Consider the following 19,723-nt stretch of genomic DNA (forward strand, 5'->3'; position numbering starts at 1 on the left):
ATATGAGAAAGAAGAAACTAGTCAGCTATTGCTTAACAAGAAAGAGATCAAATAACAGCAAATTGCTTTCATTTTAACCATGAAGTATTCTGGCACAATGCAGTATCAACAAAGCTTACAAATCCAAAAGGAACTAATTATAGAAGAAAATTAGAAAGGTATTAGAGAGATGTGACCCTTAGGAACCAGTTATTTCCATTAAATGGTACTCTTCTCTTCACCTTTATTCAGATGATAAGATTAATGAAAGAGATTTTTGTGACCATCAAAGTTTTATAACAAGTTTTCTGTTATCTCATGTTTCTAAATTCTTCTTACTCTGGGCTTTGGAAAATTCAAAGTTATCCACACTTTAAAGAGACACTCTGTTTCTATGTCTGCATCTGCTCACAGAAACATAGTTATATTGTTTGGTTGATAATGCATTCTTTCTGTCTCTCTTTTTTTAATGTTCAATTAGCCAATGTATAGTACAGCATTAGTTTTTAATGTAGTGTTCAACAATTCATTAGTTGCACACAACACCCAGGACTTATCACCGCACGTGCCCTCCTTAGTACCCATCACCCAGTTTCCCATCCTCCCTAACGCCCTTCCTTCTGTAATCCTAAGTTTGTTTCCGGGAATTCAGAGTCTCTCATGGTTTACCTCTCTCTCTGATTTCTTCCCATTCGGTTTTCTGTCTCTTCTTTATGGGGAAAATCTACACACTAATGAGAGATTCTGAATAATCTAGCTTGCCAAATGTATGACTTTTAATTGCTGAGGGAATTCATTTATAAGATGCAAGATTTTCCCAGGGTCATTAATTGACAAATCCGTCATGTTGTTTCTGTGGTTTCAAAATAAAAGGGAGTTCTCCTTCATTAGAATGGGGACACACAAAAGGAACATGGAAGAAGTGGGGATATGTGAAAAACTCCTGAGTCTCAATGACTTTCAGTTACAACTCCTAAAGCAAGAATAAGGTATGGAGAATAAAAGTTAGAGATTTTTCTATGTTTCCATTTCATTAAATAAATTATTTGCTTAAAAAATTTCAAATTTCAAATGTAGAACACGTTTAATACATAATATTTGTGATAAATCAAGAAATATAGAAAAATATATACCAGATACGTAATTATACATCCAAAATACAACACTAAAACACTTTGATGTATGTGACCTCAACGTATATTTTTACTGAAATTAAACTCTCTTTTTCATATATTCAACCATTGTTTATATATTTTCTTAAACATTTGGCATTTTAGCTTGGCTTATTTTTATAAAGGTCTCTTGAAATTTTCCATATCAATGTATAAGAATTTGATATTAAGGACATATATATATTTGGCTACTTTTCTCCAGTTCAGCTTTTGCCTCTTAGAATTTTGAGTATGTTTTTGAGAGCTTGCTCATCTTCACTGAATAAAATCTAAAAAAACCTTAACTTCTGCGGTTTCTGCCTTTGTCATGATCCTAAGCCAATATATAAAATATAACAAAGCATGATATTCACTTATTTATTTCTATTATTTATTGTTTGAACTATTATTTGTATACTTAAGTATTTAAATTCATTTTTATTAACCACTGTGTAGCTCACCAGCCTATTTATTCCCAAGTAACTGCAACTTTATCCTAAACAGTATTTTTAATATAGGACTCTTTTACTAAAAAGTCTTGGGTGTTTTACATCTGTTTATTTTTCTATCTATTCTTAGTAAGGAAAAGTATCATTTCATTACTCTATCTATGTAACACATTTTAAAATCAGAAGATTTGTCTCTCTCATTGTTGTTTTCAAGAATTGTCCTGGAAATTCTCAGAGGACACTTTTGGAAAGGCTGGTGGGAAAAGGGGACAGAAGACATCTTGCCTTTTTTGGTGAGTTGCTTTGTCACAAGTGGATATATGACACAGAATGTATTTCCAGTCCTGGCTGTCTATAATAGATTGCCAAATCCATACTATCACCTTTAGTGCTGCTGCAACTCTAAATGTAGAGCCAGCATAGCCTGTTACTATCCCAAGCTGCAAGTTATTTACAGATTATTTTGCAAGTTCTTTACAGCTATATGTAACATAAATGACTTTCTGATTTGAAATCCCTAGCTAAATATCAACTACATTTTGGGGAGCATTGATTATTTATCTAGGATATAATTCAACTTCATTAAATTTTACAGAACCTGACTTATAAAAATTAGACTCTGCATTAACACTAAAATCTAATAGACCAGAGGTAAGCACTCTTGATACTTCAATGAATCTATATTTCTCTGAGATTTCTCTGGAATTTGTATATGGGTGCATAATTTTTCATAAAATGCGATAATAATCTATTTAAAATATTTAATATAATGACATTTTAAAATTTAATAACATATCTTACACATTTTTCCATATAAGCACATATAGATTTCCATTTTAAATCATTCTATTAATGACAGGCTTTGGAGGAGATTTCCAAATATTACTTATTAAAGCTAATAGTACAATAAGTATTTGGCCATTTCCCTGTGAAAACTTATACTATAAATCACAGAATTGAGGGTTCTTTTTAAAAATGTTGCAAAGTGAAATCAAAATATAATGGCATGCCACAATTTTTTGTTTCTCATGTTGTTAATTTTAGCCATTCTGGCAGGTGTGAGGAGATATCTCATTGTAGTTTTGATATGTATTTCCCTAAAGATGAGTGATGTGGAGAAAATTGAAATTGGCTACATTTCTACCTACCTACATTGTTGGTAGGAATGCAAGCTGGTGCAGCCACTGTGGAAAATGGTATGGAAGATCCTCAAAAGGTTAAAGATAGACCTACGATAGGATCCAGTGATTGTACTACAAGGTATTTACCCAAAGGATACAAAAATTTGAATTCAAGGGTGTACATGCACCCCAATGTTTATACCAGCATTATCAACATAAACCAATTATGGAGAGCCCAAATGTCCACTGACTGATGAAGAGATAAAGAGGAAATGGTGTATGTATGCAATGAAATATTACGCAGCCCTCAAAAAGAATGAAATATTGCCATTTGCAATGACATCGAGGGAGTTAGTATTATGCAAAGTAAAAAAAAAAAAGTGCACTTTCTTTTTTTTAATTGGAGTATCCTTGAAACATGACAGTATATTAGTTTCAGGTATTCAACACAGTGATTCCACAAATCTATATGTCATACTCTGCTCAGCTCAAGTGTAGCTACCATCTTTCACCATTCAACCCTATTACAATACCATTGACTATAGGCCCTGAATTTTACTTTTTGTTCTCCCATGTCTTATTCATTCCAAAACTGGAATCCTGTGTCTCTCACCTTTACCCATTTTGCTCATCCTCCCACCCCTATCCCTTCTGGCAACCATTAGTGTGTTCTTTTATATGTGGAATCTAAAAAACAAATCAAAACAACAACAAATCAAATGAATAAAGAAACAAAAAGCAGAATCCAACCTACAAATACAGAAAACAAACTGATCGTTGCACCATTTTTAGAATAGCAATTCTTCAGTAAAAATAATTTCTTTCTCAGAATTTTGTTATGATAAGATATCATATATTCATTTTTACAAGCCACACCCAAAATAATAAGATGTTAAGTGAAATACACTATTCCAGTAGTTTTTGTTTTATTTAAATCTGTGAAGCAAAATGATGAAAATACAAATATTTATTTACTCTAAATAATGGTATGAATATCTCAGTTATTTTATTATTATACTTTTCCAAATTCTTACATTTCAAAATATTTTAAAACTATATTATATCTATTTCTATGAATGAAGTCTTCAGATATAAACTCTTTTGTGTTTTTTTTTTCCAATTCTTCATTTTTTTCAGATATCACTTTTTTTTAAGTCTCAAAAAATTTGTTTTGCTACTACTATCTCTTCGTGGATATCTGTCTTATCTTCCTCGATACTTTACTTCAAAATTTCTGGCTGGCATCACTCATGCTTAAATGGATGTCATTCCACATGGGTCTGCCTTAGTCATCTAGAAGTGCATGGATCTGTTCCCTACAGATCCTCCTTTGTTTATCAGAACTTTACAATCATACTCTCTTACAAATAATATGGATGCTATACCATATCCATTAGGATCCATTCTTGACAAAGAATGTAACTTAAGCGAGGCAGTAGGAAGCTAGTGGCAAGCATCCATTTATGCTATATCTGAGCACTGTACCTTCCTATCTACTAACTTCATATAGGCTTAGAGGTAAAGTCAGAGCCCATGGGAGAAGACCCAGACATCTGAGTCTTTTATCCACCTTATGGAAAAAGAAAATGAGAAGCCACTTCAATTTGGCCAACCCTAGATTCAACTGTCCAAAATTCAGTGTTTATTATGACTGCTCATCTGATTTTCAGCAGCCACTACAGAATTGACTCTGAGACTTGCCATATTTTATATTCCATCTACTTTCATTTTTCTTGATCCTATTTTTCAGTTAGAAAATCACTTTGGCATCATCTTCACTGATAGGCAGAAATAGATTTCAAAATGGAAAGGGTCCTCCTCTTCTTTGCCCATGGATGACCAACAAATCTATACCTTATCCTTGAAAAAGGTGGCGAAGAACTTCTAAATTATTTCACCAACTCAGATACTCACTCTTCTCAAGATTAGTGCAAATATGAGCTAAGTAATGCCAACTATAATTTTCTTCAAATGTCTGAGTTTATGGCAGAAATTCCTCATAAGCTTTGCTAAGACATTCTGTCTATTCTTTTTTTCTTAAATTTTGGATTCAATGTTGTTCAAAACTTTTGATTCTTTTTGCACATTTCAGTGGATTTTAGGGAGCAAAGTTAAGTGTATATATATATTTCATCTCTCAACTTTAATTCACTGATTTTAATCTATTTTGATTTTGTTTTAGGTAACATATGCCAACAGCCAAACAAATGGAGAAACAAAATCACTCCATGGTGTCTGAGTTTATTTTGTTGGGCCTCGTAGAGTTTCGTGAGTTACAGATTTGCTTTTTCTTGTTTTTTTCCATTATCTACATAGCCATTGTATTAGGCAACCTCATCATTATCTTTGTGGTAAAACTGGATCCTCACTTACACTCTCCCATGTACTTCTTACTGGCCAACCTCTCCTTCATTGATATGTCCCTGGCCTCCTTTGCTACTCCTAAAATGATCTGTGACCTAATTAGTGAATATAAGGCTATCTCCTATGAAGGCTGCATGGCCCAGATGTTCTTCCTTCACCTTTTAGGTGGAAGTGAGATGATGTTGCTTGTAGCCATGGCAATTGATAGATTCATTGCCATTTGCAAACCCCTCCATTACAAAACTATCATGAGCCACCGTGTTTGCATAGGACTTGCACTTCTGTCCTGGACCACTGGTTTTGTGCACACTATGAGCCAAATGGTGTTCACAGTGACTTTACCATTCTGTGGCCCCAATGTTGTGGATAGCTTTTTTTGTGATCTGCCTCAGGTCATCAGACTTGCTTGTACTGACACTTATATCTTGGAATTATTAGTCATTGCATTTAGTGGACTACTTTCTTTGTTCTGTTTCATCTTTCTGTTCATCTCCTATAGCATCATTCTGATTACTGTCCGGCATCGCTCCTCCAACAGGTCTTCCAAGGCTTTATCTACTCTTTCAGCCCACATTACAGTGGTGGTACTGTTCTTTGGTCCTTGCATCTTTATCTATATATGGCCGTTCAACAGGGTGTCCATAGATAAGATCCTTTCTGTGTTTTACACAATTTTCACTCCCCTTTTAAATCCAATCATCTACACATTCAGGAATAAAGACATGAGGAAAGCAATAAGAAAAATAAAGACCAAACAAGTGAGTTCCCGATCAACCTTTTAACTGAAACATTACAATCATCAAAGTCATTATCATCATTGTTGTCATTACCATCATCATCCAAAGATAGGAGGTATTTAATTTTGTATCAACCATAAGTCACATTTTTGGGAAATGGTAATCCTTCCCTACACAAGTATATATTTGCAATAAAATATCCTGAATCATGCATCCAAATACAAAACTATTCAATATAATCCTATTCTTATATGTTGTAATTTTCAGTTTTTTATAAAATAAATGAGATTCTAAATAAGTATTTATTGAGTTCTTATCATGGGTTAGGCACTTTGCATGTGTTTTCTCTTAACTTTACAGCAATGAAAATAGAGCACATTATTAATATATTCTCAGTAGAAAACTGAGAATTCTTTCATTTAATGAACTTGCTACTGTAAGTACTAGACTGGGAATCAGATCCTCCCTCTAACTTCAAATTCTATACTTTTATAATAGATTGATTTTATATTAAAAATTTAATAACATTCATAACTTTGTGTCCCATCCCCTCTTTTACATGCTTTCAATAAATAACTCTTTCCAACAAGAAAATAAATTGACCTGAACATCAAAGTCACCAGCCATTTCAGTCTCTTTATATCTCTGATTTCATAGAACTTATTAAGCCAACTCAGAAGACTAATTCCAATTATCAAGGTATACTAGCATTAGTGTTACTCAGTGAGGTAGGAAAATCATGTATGAAATTCAAGTGATTCTCTGTGTTGCCTCATAATATTTGCATATCAAGTAATAAAAGCAAATGAAAATGTTTTCCACAGTGGCTTCATCAATTTACATTCCCAAAAACAGTGCAGAGGGATAACATTAATGGTGACTAGGGGTGACTACATGCACTGAGTAATGTATAGAACTGCTGAATCAATATATTGTACATATGAAACTAATATAATATGTTTATTGTATTTCAATAAAAAAGTAAATGAGAAGGGCATGAGCAAATAAAATTTTAAATTTAATTCACTCCACCAAGTAAATAATCCTCATTATTGGAGATATTAGATGAAGACAAAAGAAGAAAGCAATTGGAAGTAAAAGAAAATAACAAAGGACAACTGAGTCTCAGGACCCATTAGTAGGAAAATGATGATTACAGTAACTAAAATATGTTCCTCCTGAGTTGTGTATTATAACAATTGTGTATTTATTGTATTTATTAAATTCCTTTTTTAAAATTTTTCCTCGCCAAGATGTTGGTGATTAATTTTACCATTTAGTCTCTAGGTTACAGAATATTCCTGTGAGATTATGACTAAACTAGAGGAGATCCCAACACTCCATTGAGATGGATATAGTAAGTTATGAGAATATTTAGCTTTATTATTGGAGAAAAATGGGATAATGTCTTAATTTGTATGTAGGATAAGTGAATCTTTAGGTTGAAGTAACTGTCATTGATTGGAAGTTTAAATAAAAGTGGAATGATGTGCATGGATGCTGAGAAACCAAATGGAAAGATGATTCTGGATGTTTTTCTTTTGACTATCAGCCCCTTATTAGCTCTTCTATAGTCCTCTCTGTATAAGAGATAGCTATAAGCCTGAAAATTACACTTCCTGAACTCCCTTGCAAACTTATTTCTATCAGGTTCTATCAGTGAGAGACATTAATATGATATTGGAGGGCAAGAAAAAAAGGAAGCTTTACATTCCTTTGCTTTGGGATCAGGTAGCAGTAGTTTGGGCAGCTGTGGACTTCAGAATTATTTTGGGGGACTCAACAGCATCAGAAAGTGAAGGATCCAAATTTCAACAAGTGCATGAGCTCTTATCTTCTTACTCAGTAATAGGATAAAGGTTTTAGCATCACTAATGATGACACTGATCTGGCAACATTTATGGGTTCTGGGTAATGTCTTTTGCTCACCCAGCCTTCAAGGTAGAAGTTTTTTATACTTACCCTCAGTAATATCATTTTCTCCTTTCTGTTCCTCATTTCTTAGCTGTAAATTTTTATTTTCAACTTTTTACTGAACCATTCCCTGGTTATCTTGAAGACATTTCAAGCCCAACATGTAAAAACTAAGTAAGTTACCTAACTTCCTAAACCTGTTATTTTTCCTGCACTCCCTATTTGAATTAATAAGATCTTGATCAGATTAATGGTCCGATCTAGAAGCCAAAATTTACTATTACATATATACTATCCTATTACATATATACTGGTGCAGTTAATGGTGCTGTAATTCTTCTGAGACTCTATTCACTTTTTTTTTTTTCTGTTTTACAACTGTTCTTAAGATTGTATAATTGCTGGGGTTACGGACATTGGGGAGTGTATGTGCTATGGGTGAGTGCTGTGAAGTGTGTAAACCTGGCGATTCACAGACTTGTACCCCAGGGGATAAAAATATATTATATGTTTATAAAAAAAATAAAAAAAAAAAATTAAAAAAAAAACTTTCAAAAAAAAAAAAAGATTGCATAATTGCTACAGATGTATCTTCAAGTTCCCTGGTTTGTCCTTCTGACTGCTCATATCAAATGGTGAGCTCCTCTAGTGACTTCTACCTTTGAGTGAATTATTGTACTTTTCAACTTCAGAATCTCCACTTTAAATGTTTTTTTTTTATTTTTTTTTAAAGATTTTATTTATTTATTTGACAGACAGAGATCACAAGTAGGCAGAGAGGCTGGCAGAAAGAGAGAGAGGAGGAAGCAGGCTCTCCGCGGAGCGGACAGCCCGATGCGGGGCTTGATCCCAGGACCTTGGGATCATGACCTGAGCCGAAGGCAGAGGCTTTAACCCACTGAGCCACCCAGGCGCCCCAGAATCTCCACTTTAAAAAAACAATAATTTCTACCTGTTTTGATACCCTCTACTTTGTGAGATATTGTCATCCTTCCTCTACTTCTCTGGACATGCTTTCCTTTAGTTCTCAGGATATATTTATAATAGTTACTCTGAAGTTTGTTTTTCTGCTAAGTGCACATTGGAATCCCCACAAAAGCAGTTTCTGATAAGCTTTTATTTCATGTAGTGGACATAATTGTGTGCTTCTTCATATGTCTGATCAGTTTTGGTTAAAACTGGACATTTTTGGGGGCATCTGGGTGGCTCAGTGGGTTAAAGCCTCTGCCTTCAGCTTGGGTCATAGTCTCAGGGTCCTGGGATCTGGCTCCACATCAGGCTCTCTGCTCAGCAGGGAGCCTGCTTCCCTCTCTCTGCCTGCCTCTCTGCCTACTTGTGATCTTTTTGTCAAAATAAATAAATGAAATTAAAAAAAAAACCTGGACATTATTTAATTTATTTTTAAAGTGTTTTATTTATTTTTGAGAGAGGGACAGAAAGAGAGAAAATGCATGAGCTGGGGGAGCAGCAGAGGGAAAGGGAAAAGCAAACTCCCCACTGAGCAGGGTGCTCAATCCCAGAACTCTGGAATCATGACCTCATGACCTCAGCTGAAGACAGATGCTTAACTGACTAAGCCACCCAGGCACCCCAAAACTAGACATTTTTAATAATGTATGTAGCAACTCTGATTACTGATCCCTCTCCTCTCCAATATTGATATTAGTGGAATTGTTTGATTGGTTGCCTTTTAGTTCCTTGGCTGAATCAACTCTGAAGCGTATTGTTCCTGCAGTGTGTATCCTATGATGTCTCTGCTCAGATTTTTTCCTTGTGTTTAAGGTTTTATTTTTTATTATTTAATTTAATTTATTTTCAGTTTTCCAAAATTCATTGTTTATGCATCACATCCAGTGCTCCATGTTTTTAATCACCAGCTTAGTTACCTTTGGGACATCATAAACCACTTACTGTTTGGTGGTTTTGCTTAAGTCTCCTAGGCCAGGTAGAATTTTACCCTTAACTAGCAGACATGTTGTGTGGCTTAGAGGCAACTATCACAGTTTAGAGTTTACATTTTTGCCCATTTATTGAGGGACTAATAGCTGGATGCTCTGACTCTAGTGTTTCCTGAGAGATGCACAGACTTCAGCACTCACGCTGTCTTCCTGACTAACAGGAGTTTGTGTGACTTTTTTTTTTTTTTTAAGGTTGGCTTCCTAGAAGTTGCTCTTGGTTTGGTGTTGCTCATTTTTCAGAGATAAAGCTGAGATAGAGCTATGGAGTTTTTCATCCTTATGGTATGCCTGTCCTTCTGTGCAGAGCCTGAATACCATTGCACAGGAGTTGAGGGCAGGGACACAGCCCATTTCTCCCTAAGTGACATCCTCCTGTGTTAGTGGGCACTAGGGAAGCAAAAGTCTTGGTCATCTCAACTTTCCCCTTCTGACATGCACTTCAATTCTAAGCTGGAGGAAAGGGATGCTAAGTGGGGGGGGTGTCTTGGTGTTCTTAGCCTGCCATGTATAGAATACAGTTGTTGTTATTTATTGCTGTGTTAAAAAAAAAAAACATTTTAAAATGATTGCTATTTTTATATTTCATTTATTTTTTTAATGATTTTTATTTATTTATTTATTTGAGAGAGAGAAACTGCACATGAGAAGAGGGGAGGGGCAGAGGGAGAGAGAGAAGCAGACTCCTGGCTAAGCAGGGAGCCTAATGTGGGAATGGATCCCAGGATCCTTGGATCATGACCTGAGCCAAAGGCAGACATTTAACCAACTGAGCCCCCAGGTCCCCTGTGCTAAGATTATTTAGTATGAGAACCACCCTCTTACAAATTTTTAAGTGCAGGATGTAGTACTGTTACCTTTAGGGGCACTGTTTTATAGCAGAAATTCCAGAATTTGATCTTGCATAGCTGAAACTATATACTCATTGAACAGCAACTCCCCATTTACTCCTCTGTCTAGGCTCTGGCCACTACCATATTATTTTCTGTTTCCATGAGTTTGACTGCTTTAAATACCTTATATAGGTGGAATCTCTGTTACATAAATAGATGTGGAATGGAGAAAGATAACCTCACTGTTTCCTTGGTACTCACCTGTAGTACAACCTCTTCAACACTTAAGTCCTTACCATTCCAGGGTAAAACCTAAGAACAAAATCTAGCCTGATTTGTGCAGAGAGAGAATCCCTATTTTCTTCACCATACCTGCACAGCAGAGTAACCAGAGTACAGCAGAAATGAGCTTCTACAATATGGAGCTCTGAAAGGAGACATGGGGTCGGGGGAGGCTTAAATGCTAGACTACTATTCTTAAGATTTAGTAGATTTTCTTAAAGGACCACTTCTCTATTTTCTATATGGTTTGGCCAATTTCTAAAGACTGTACTTTTTCTTTCTCTGAAAGATTCACGAATGAAGTGTTTGTTTTGTTGGGAGAGAAAGTACACTAGGCTCATCACTCTGCTAGTCCAAAAGTTTCTACCTTATCTGATTCTGATATAGAGCATCTGCAAACAGTATTATGGAACTCACCACTTACTCTGTTCAATGTGTCATCATTTCTGTACAATCTGTTAACAAATTTTCATGATTCTACCAGATTATTTATTTATTTATTTTTTAAAGATTTTATTTATTTATTTGACAGACAGAGATCACAAGCAGGGAGCCTGCTTCCCCCTCTCTTTCTGCCAGAGAGAGAGGGGAAAGTAGGCTCCCCACTGAGCAGAGAGCCCTATGCAGGGGCTTGATCCAAACCCTGGGATCATGACCTAAGCCAAAGGCTTAGGTTTTAACCCACTGAGCCACTCAGGTGCCCCTCTACCAGGTAATTTAATCAGAACCTCTTCTCCATTACCCTCCAAGGCCTTAGGTCACACTTTCATCATTTTTTATGTAGATTATTAAAATAACACAGTAATTACTTCACAGCACTACTACCATCAGCCTGTGAAAACTCAATTCTTTCAGTCTACCATTTCAAGTACTCCCCACTAATTATAGAATATATTCTAAACTACTTAGATATTTAAGACCCTTCAAAGTTCTTATTCTAACCTAACTTTCTGTCCCCATCAAAAACTCTCCCTTCTTTGGGGACTCTGAGAAACAAACTGGGGGTTTTAGAGGGAAGGGGGGTGGGGGGATGGGTGAGCCTGGTGGTGGGTATTAAGGAGGGCATCTATTGCTTGGAGCACTGGGTGCGGTACATAAGCAATGCATCTTGGAACACTGAAAAAATAAAATAAAATTAAAAAAAAAAAAAAAAAAAAAACTCTCCCGTCTTCATCACCCAAGTTACCACGTACTACAAACATACGAGCTATTTTCTCTTCATTCAATAAGTCAGAATATTCTATGCTTCCATACCTCCCTACATATAATTATTTCTGCCTAGAATTTTCTTCCTGCTTCTCTGTGCAGCCAATCAATGCCTACCATTAAAGACAAAGTTGCCTTTTTGAGGAAAGATAGCCTCTTTTAGAAGAAATTTTCAATTTAGGGTCAGTATTGAATAATAAGATTCTGAGATCCTTTAGGACAGGCTCCTGACATACATTATGGGCCCAAGAAAGTTTGAGACTTGCTGAGTTCAGTACCTATTACAAAGCCTCACTCTAGCCACTTGAGAACTAGTTGTAAAGCGTTTCCTTATATCTTAGAGCAATATCTGCACTATAAGAACTTACACAACTTTAATTTTAAAGTTAAAAAATCAAAATTTTGTTTCCAGAATTTTCTTTAGTGGAAATCAAAGGACAGTATATTTAACACTAGAGAGTAGAAGGATATTAGAGAACAGAAAGCAAGTTCACTCAATAAATTGGCCAAAAGTAAGAAATTAAATGAAGAGTGAATGCTAAATGCAATCCTTATCACCAGAGAATATGCAGTGATGCATTTGGGAATATTGAACATTTGAGGACAAGAAAGGAATACTTGATGAAACACAGAATTTTACCCTCACCAGTAATAGAGGGTGAATATTCATTCAAGAAGTAAAGAACTGCAATTGTGGGAAGTACAGACCAGGAGGGGTATTGATTGGGTCAATATCCATTGTTGAACCAAAAGAGAAGATTTAATTAAACAGTCATTACAATTTATTTAAACCCACCATCCCAAAGGAGGATGAATACATTTTAAGCTGTTTCTAGCCAATTTATCAAATATACAGAAAAAATGTGAACATTTATTTATATGTCTCAACTTGAAAAGATAAGTAAGATTCATTAATATTTAATATTCAGATTATTTTTGGTACTCAAAATTAGTCTGTATAATACCTGGTCACATTACTTATGATATTTAAGTTGGTCTGTCTGAAAAAGTATGAGTGAACCAAAAGACAGAGAGATTTAGAGCGGTTCACTTTGCAGTTATTTGCTTTGAACACATTGCTATATATTACAGCTTAGGTGTGCCAAAATTGGGAGAAGGGAAAACTGAAGGATTATGTTATTTCATTTGAATTTGATTTGTTCTCCAAAACTTTATAAGAAGCTTAATTAGATTTGTGTTAATAAGCTTTGCATTGAAGATAATTCTAGTTATAAAAACTCACATAAATGATTATAAAATGATGGGGTTGACAATTTTACGCATAATATGAACCTGTCAGCTTAATCACAAAGTAAAAGAACAAAAAGTCGTGAGAACTGACAATAAGCTGGCTAAAAACATTCCAAATTATTGACAAACATTATTTTACAATATGAATTTACTTCATTATTATTAATAATGAACCTGATAATCTATACTGTACCTTGATATATTAACTAGTGATCATAAGCAAAACATTTAAAAAGTAAATATAAAATTCATAAAGCTCTATACATTTTTTGCAGTATTAATATTCACCAGCTAATAAATTAAGGGTTTCAATTTTTTACTGAACATATTCTTAAATGTTTCTTACTAATAGCAAAAGGATAAAAGCCACATTCTACTGAGAAAATAATTCTGTTTTCAGCCACTGTAAAAATGACTTACACAAGCAGTAAGACAATAAATAAAATGCATTTCTTATCAGCAACAATATCAAGAACACAGAAAACATTCTAATGTTTTCGTTCATTTCACAGAAAACATTCTAATGATTTCAAATTAAATGATTTGTGGTGGAATCAGATTTGTCTTATGAGAAGGAGTTTCGCATTATACAAAAGTATGGATGATTTTAACCTCTATATCTAATCATCTGTCATCAACTGTAATGACTCCTATGATAAACATGATGTCTTGACAAAAACCACATTAAGCCATAGGTTAAGTGGTGAATTTGACTGGAATTAAATAAGAACTTGCATATAAGTGACAGCAATATCAACCAATTCGAAAGTTATTCACAAAAACCTTTGTTGACAAGTTACTGAAACAAACATTGAAGCCTGTGTGCAAAGTACACCAAGATCATCAATTATGATTAATTTTATATGAAACCATTTTGTGTCATATAGATATTCTTCAAAAACCACATAATTATCGAATTAAAATAAGCATAAAACAGTTGTATCATCAATGTATCATTTCAAATTTTAAATTACTTAGCATAATTTATTTAACTGTCTTTTAAATTTTCTACTTCCTGAATATATGTAAGTTGTATATAATATATGCTGTCAATTAATTTATAGCATATAGAGTTCTACTTTTATGTTTAGGATGTTATGTTCAGCCTGGAAATTATTTATAATAATAATTAATAACTATAATAATTATTACTATAATTAATAATTTAAAAATTACCAAACGTCGTCAGAAGCAAGGTAAGAGGATAGCTTAAAGTAATACGATGGAAAACAATCATCCATTAATTCAAAGATGTCTAGAATTCCTATAGTACAATCAATGAACACTCTCCCACCCAGTGTGATCAAGCCAATGTCCAGAGAGAACCGCAGCATGTTGCAGGGCCAGAAATTAAGAGTAAACTTCTCTCCTGGTCATGCTAGGGCAATAGCCTCAGTGCCCTAACAACTCCCACTGAAATATGGATTCCCAGAGCCCCAACACATCTGCGTCCAAAGTGATTCATCCTCATGAAAGAAGTAGAAGATAGTATATATATTCATATACACAGTATCACAGACAGTGAAAAGCTGATTTATAATTTTTATTATCCCCTCGAACATACTGTTCTTCATATTGTATCTTTAGAACAGGTAAGTGGAAACATCATAGAGAACTAATTTATTAGAGGTTTAATATAATGAACATGGTATTTTAATTAATTTTGTGTTGGCTGGGAGGAATACGTTGTGGCTTTTGAGATATCAAATTCTCTCTCACTGGGAGATCACATTACTATTTCACAGTAACATACAGCCAGGAATTTTTATACAGATTTAAATATATGTTCTCGGGGCACCTGGGTGGCTCAGTGGGTTAAAGCCTCTGCATTTGGCTCAGGTCATGATCCCAGGGTCCTGGGATCGAGCCCCACATCGGGCTCTCTGCTCAGCAGGGAACTTGCTTCCCTTCCTCTCTCTCTGCCTGCCTTTCTGCCTACTTGTGATCTCTGTCAAATAAATAAATACAAAAAATCTTAAAAAAAAATATATGCTCTCAACATGATATTGACATGATACTGACAAGTAAAACTTGTCAGTAGATGGTTAGTAATTAAAAATGATAACAAAAGTTAAGAAAAGCAAATTGTGAGCAACCTATTAACTCAGGCTACATTGAAAACAATGTAATAGCTAAAAACTCAATTTTTTCTTTTACTCATTTCAGGTGCTGACAGGACATGTAAATAAGCACATCATAATGAGAGCTAAAGAAGGAGTAGCCAAGGGAGAATTAATGACCAGAACTAGATAGCTAGAAAATTATCTGTATAAAACTGACAATTACACCACAAATACAAATGAAAATCTTAAAGAAATAAATAGGGAGAAGTCCTGGGGTGCTTGGATGGCTAAGTCAGTTAAGCATTCAACTCTTGATTTCAGCTCAGGATCTCCAGGTTGTGAGATTGAGCCCCACATTAAGCTCCACACTGGGCTCTGTGCTACATGGGAGTCTGCTTTGGATTCTACCACCCCTCCCTACCCCTGGCTCTCTCTCTCTCTCATCAATCAATCAATCAATCAATCAATATTTTTTTTTTAAAAAGGGAGAAGTCCCTACAACATGTTCATATTCAAGGGAATGAACGAAAGTGTGAATAATTCAGGCATCTCAATTATGAGTACTTAAAATAGTATGGAAAATAGTAACAAACTTCTTTAACAAAAACGACAAGCTTCCAAATACATAAGATAATCAAAAATATAAATCATAGAGGGGACATTAAAAAATTTAAATTGGGGCACCTGGGTAGCTCAGTCAGTTAAGCATCTGCCTTTGGCTTAGGTCTGATCCTGGGGTCCTGGGATTGTGCTCTGTGGGGGGCCTTACTTCTTCTCTTTCTGCCTCCCACTCCCCCTGCTTGTGCTCACTCTCTCTGTCAAATAAATCAATAAAATCTTAAAAAAATAAATTTAAACCTAAATTGGATCAGATATGCAGTATGTCGACTATCTCATAGTGAAATATATTTGAGTAAAAGCAGCCGGATAGTACTAGAAAACTGTTTAAAACAATGAAACTAACATATTAACAATAATTTTAACTTAATAAAACAAAAAGTAGTAGTTTGAGTTTCATTGAATATAATTAATATACTCTGAAATTTGCCAACTTTAAATATACATTTCAATGATTATTATATTCACATAATTATGCATCCATCACCACAATCTTACTATTAATCATTTCATCACCACAGAAAGATAACTCTGCCCACTTACACTCACTCCCTAGCTCAAGGTTACTCTAATGCACATTCTGCTTCTATAGTTTTGTGTTCCATGAGATATTTCACATAAATAAAATCATACATGTGGCCTATGAGTCTTGCTTATTTTATTTAGTATAATGTTTTTGAGATCCTTCAGTACTTTACCATAAGTATGCATAAATTTTGAGAAACATGAAATAAGTCAAAATTGAAATTTTTCTTTTTTCTTTTTTTTTAAGATTTTATTTATTTATTTGACAGACAGAGATCACAAATAGGCAGAGAGGCAGGCAGAGAGAGAGGAGGAAGCAGGCTCCCCACTGAGCAGAAAGCCTGATGCAGGGCTCGATCCCAGGACCCTGGGACCATGACCTGAGCCAAAGGCAGAGGCCTGAACCCACTGAGCCACCCAGGTGCCCCAATTTTTCTTTTTTCTTAAAGTCTTAAAGTGCTGACAATGAAAGAGAAAGTATTTACTCAATTATATATCTTTAATGTTTTTATTCAAATACCAGTTAGTTAACATACAGTGTAATATAAGTCTCAGCAATTCAACACTTCCACACAACATCAGGTACTCATTAAGACAAGTGCAATCCTTAATCCTCATCACCAATTTAACCCAACTCCACCCCACTCCCCTCTTGTAACCCTCAGTTTGCTATAGTTAAGTGACTCACTTGTTTTTAGATTAAGTAACATATATATATACATGTAAGGAAGAGCAGAAATGCTCATATTCAACTAAATAAAACAAGTCTTGGCTTGTTCCTTTCTTAATGGGGATTTATATGGAGAATTCTCTGGATTGTAATCTTGGATTTAGATGATGATTCAGATTCAGTGCATGCCATCTTTCTGTACCTAGTCAGAGTATTACACATATACCATCTCACCTACTACCACATTTCTTTAGGGTGGTCCTACATCTAAGATATGGGAAATTTATTTAATTATGTGGACCTACACTTTTCATTTGTTAAATAAGATGTAAAGAAACTATCTAACATATAATTATTTGTCCTTCAATTTCCTCAAAAGCACATCATAAATGGAATAAAAGTAATTATAATAAAATGTGCAATTGCTTATTGAAGAGGAAGACAATTTTCTTCACTAATAGAATTTCTGTCTAAACTATATTATTTCTTTCCTTTCATTTATATTGCTTTTGTTCACTCATAATATAAGAACAGGTATATTAAGTGGAGAACTAAAGAAACAGTTTTAGAAACTTGCTTGGGAAAGGAAGGAGAGGAATAAGAGAAACAAATGTTGGGAAAGCTATTGACATAAATGAATGCCAGCTTTCCCTCTAAATTAAAATGAAAAGGCAAAATAAAGCTGTAATGTAGGATTTATTAATACTAATTGCATTATGCTTAACTGTATTTATTTCATATCCAGGTTTTTCTGTTGTCTTTATATCATGGGGCATGAAATTCTATGTAGCAAATGTATTCATCCCAAAATTATAGTTGGCATATTCAATTCATCTAAGAATCATCAAGACTTGCATTTCTCCAAAGTGCATGAAATCATTACAATTACTTTCACAAAGGTCTCCAAAGCAAAATTCCTGCTCACTCACCTGATAATCATGAAACACAGACCTTTGAAAAGGGTGTGCTTGGTGGCTGTCCTCTGTGTGCTCTTCCAGACCCACTGTCATCATTCAATATCTACTCTCTCTACTCCTGGACATTTATTGACAAGAATATCACTTTCATCTTAATTTTCATTAATTGCATTATCCAATTCTTAAAATTCTTAAAAAGTATCTAAGATAGGAATGTAATTGAAGGAATTAAGGCTGGATAATGGTGGTAGGACATTTTGATAAGGGCCTGAGTAGAAATAAAGACAAGGAGAAAGATACAGGTTATTGGATAAAAGAGAACTTCCTATGCACTTTCTTATTTGCATTCAGTCACTTTTCTAAATATATCACTCCTCCTACTCATAGTTTTAATATTTTCTGCCTATAAATCCTCACATATGCTCTAAGACTTCTCCCTTTTGTTTACTGACCATGAGGATTATGTTTATTTTTTAAGTGTTTTGAAGACAATAACAAGTGAGCCTGAAGCTGTAGCTGAAAGTGTCACTTGGAATTGGTCTCCATTCTTTTAAAATTCTTACTGTGTGTCACATACAACATGTACTCACTTAAATATTTTTATTTGGTTTATTCCTACTTTTTGTCTGATAATTATGTATCTCTAGATTGTCTCTTGAAGCAGGGCAGTGATTTATTCTGTATAAGAAAATACAGTGTAGGGGCACCTGGGTGGCTCAGTGGGTTAAAGCCTCTGCCTTTGACTTGGGTCATGATCCCAGGGTCCTAGGATCAAGCCCAGCATCAGGCTCTCTGCTCAGCCTGGATGGAGCCTGCTTCCCCTCTCTCTCTCTGTCTGCTTATGATCTCTGTCTGTCAAATAAATAAATAAAATCTTAAAAAAAAAAAGAAAGAAAATACAGTGTAATTAACTGTAACATAGAAGGATTCCAATATACCTGTTGAAGCATATTTCCTAAGGAATTCACATGGAACATATGAATTCAATCAATACTTGATAACTTGACCATAAATATATATTTATTTAATTTTGGAGGCAATATGTTTATTAATATGGACCCTATTCATGATCAGACTGACCAGGCTTGAATAACAGTTTTGACCCTTGTTAGCTGTGTTCCTGTGTCATTAAAGACTTCTATAATATAGTTTCCTTATATGCAAAATGAGGATAATAATATTCCCCTCTCATGATCGTTATCAGCATTGAATGCATTAATGTATGTGAAACACTTAGGACAGAATTCAACACACAGTAATCACTTAATAGTTATTGATCCTTTAATCACTCTAGATCCTATGAACAATGTCTAAAAAACCAAGTAAAGACTCTTTAGTATAATATGTTAAAACCAAAGTAAAATTTATATTAGGGTTGTATCATTTCATTATTTACTTCATTATTATTTATTTACACACAATGCATACATTCCTCACTGTAAACAATAGTAATACAGGAATTGAGAAAGGAAGTTCATAAAGATCTAAAGATGAGTCCATTTTTGTGACATTCTCAGTACACTATACAACAGGAACTAAAAAGCAAATTATTTTTAATGAAGTAAAAGACTTTCTTCCTTGGACAAATTAGCCTCTATGTTGTGTGTGTGTGTATGTATGTGTATGCACATGTACATTTTCTTTATTTTAGAAATTATTGAATGATCAATAAATGACTTCAGTAGCAT

The 19,723-nt window shown here is 34.4% G+C and overlaps 1 protein-coding gene across 1 annotated transcript; it reads left to right on the plus strand.

Annotated features, from left to right (window-relative positions):
* Positions 1–4,907: 4,907 nt before the first annotated feature.
* LOC101689151 (olfactory receptor 4K13-like) lies at positions 4,908–5,846 on the plus strand. Its single transcript, XM_004781928.1, has one exon. It carries the CDS (start codon positions 4,908–4,910, stop codon positions 5,844–5,846), a length of 939 nt encoding a protein of 312 aa, XP_004781985.1.
* Positions 5,847–19,723: the final 13,877 nt, after the last annotated feature.

This window comes from Mustela putorius, unplaced genomic scaffold, assembly GCF_011764305.1.
Source record: "Mustela putorius furo isolate JIRA1106 unplaced genomic scaffold, ASM1176430v1.1 tig00003896_pilon_pilon_pilon, whole genome shotgun sequence".
In the NCBI taxonomy this organism is placed as follows: domain Eukaryota; kingdom Metazoa; phylum Chordata; class Mammalia; order Carnivora; family Mustelidae; genus Mustela; species Mustela putorius.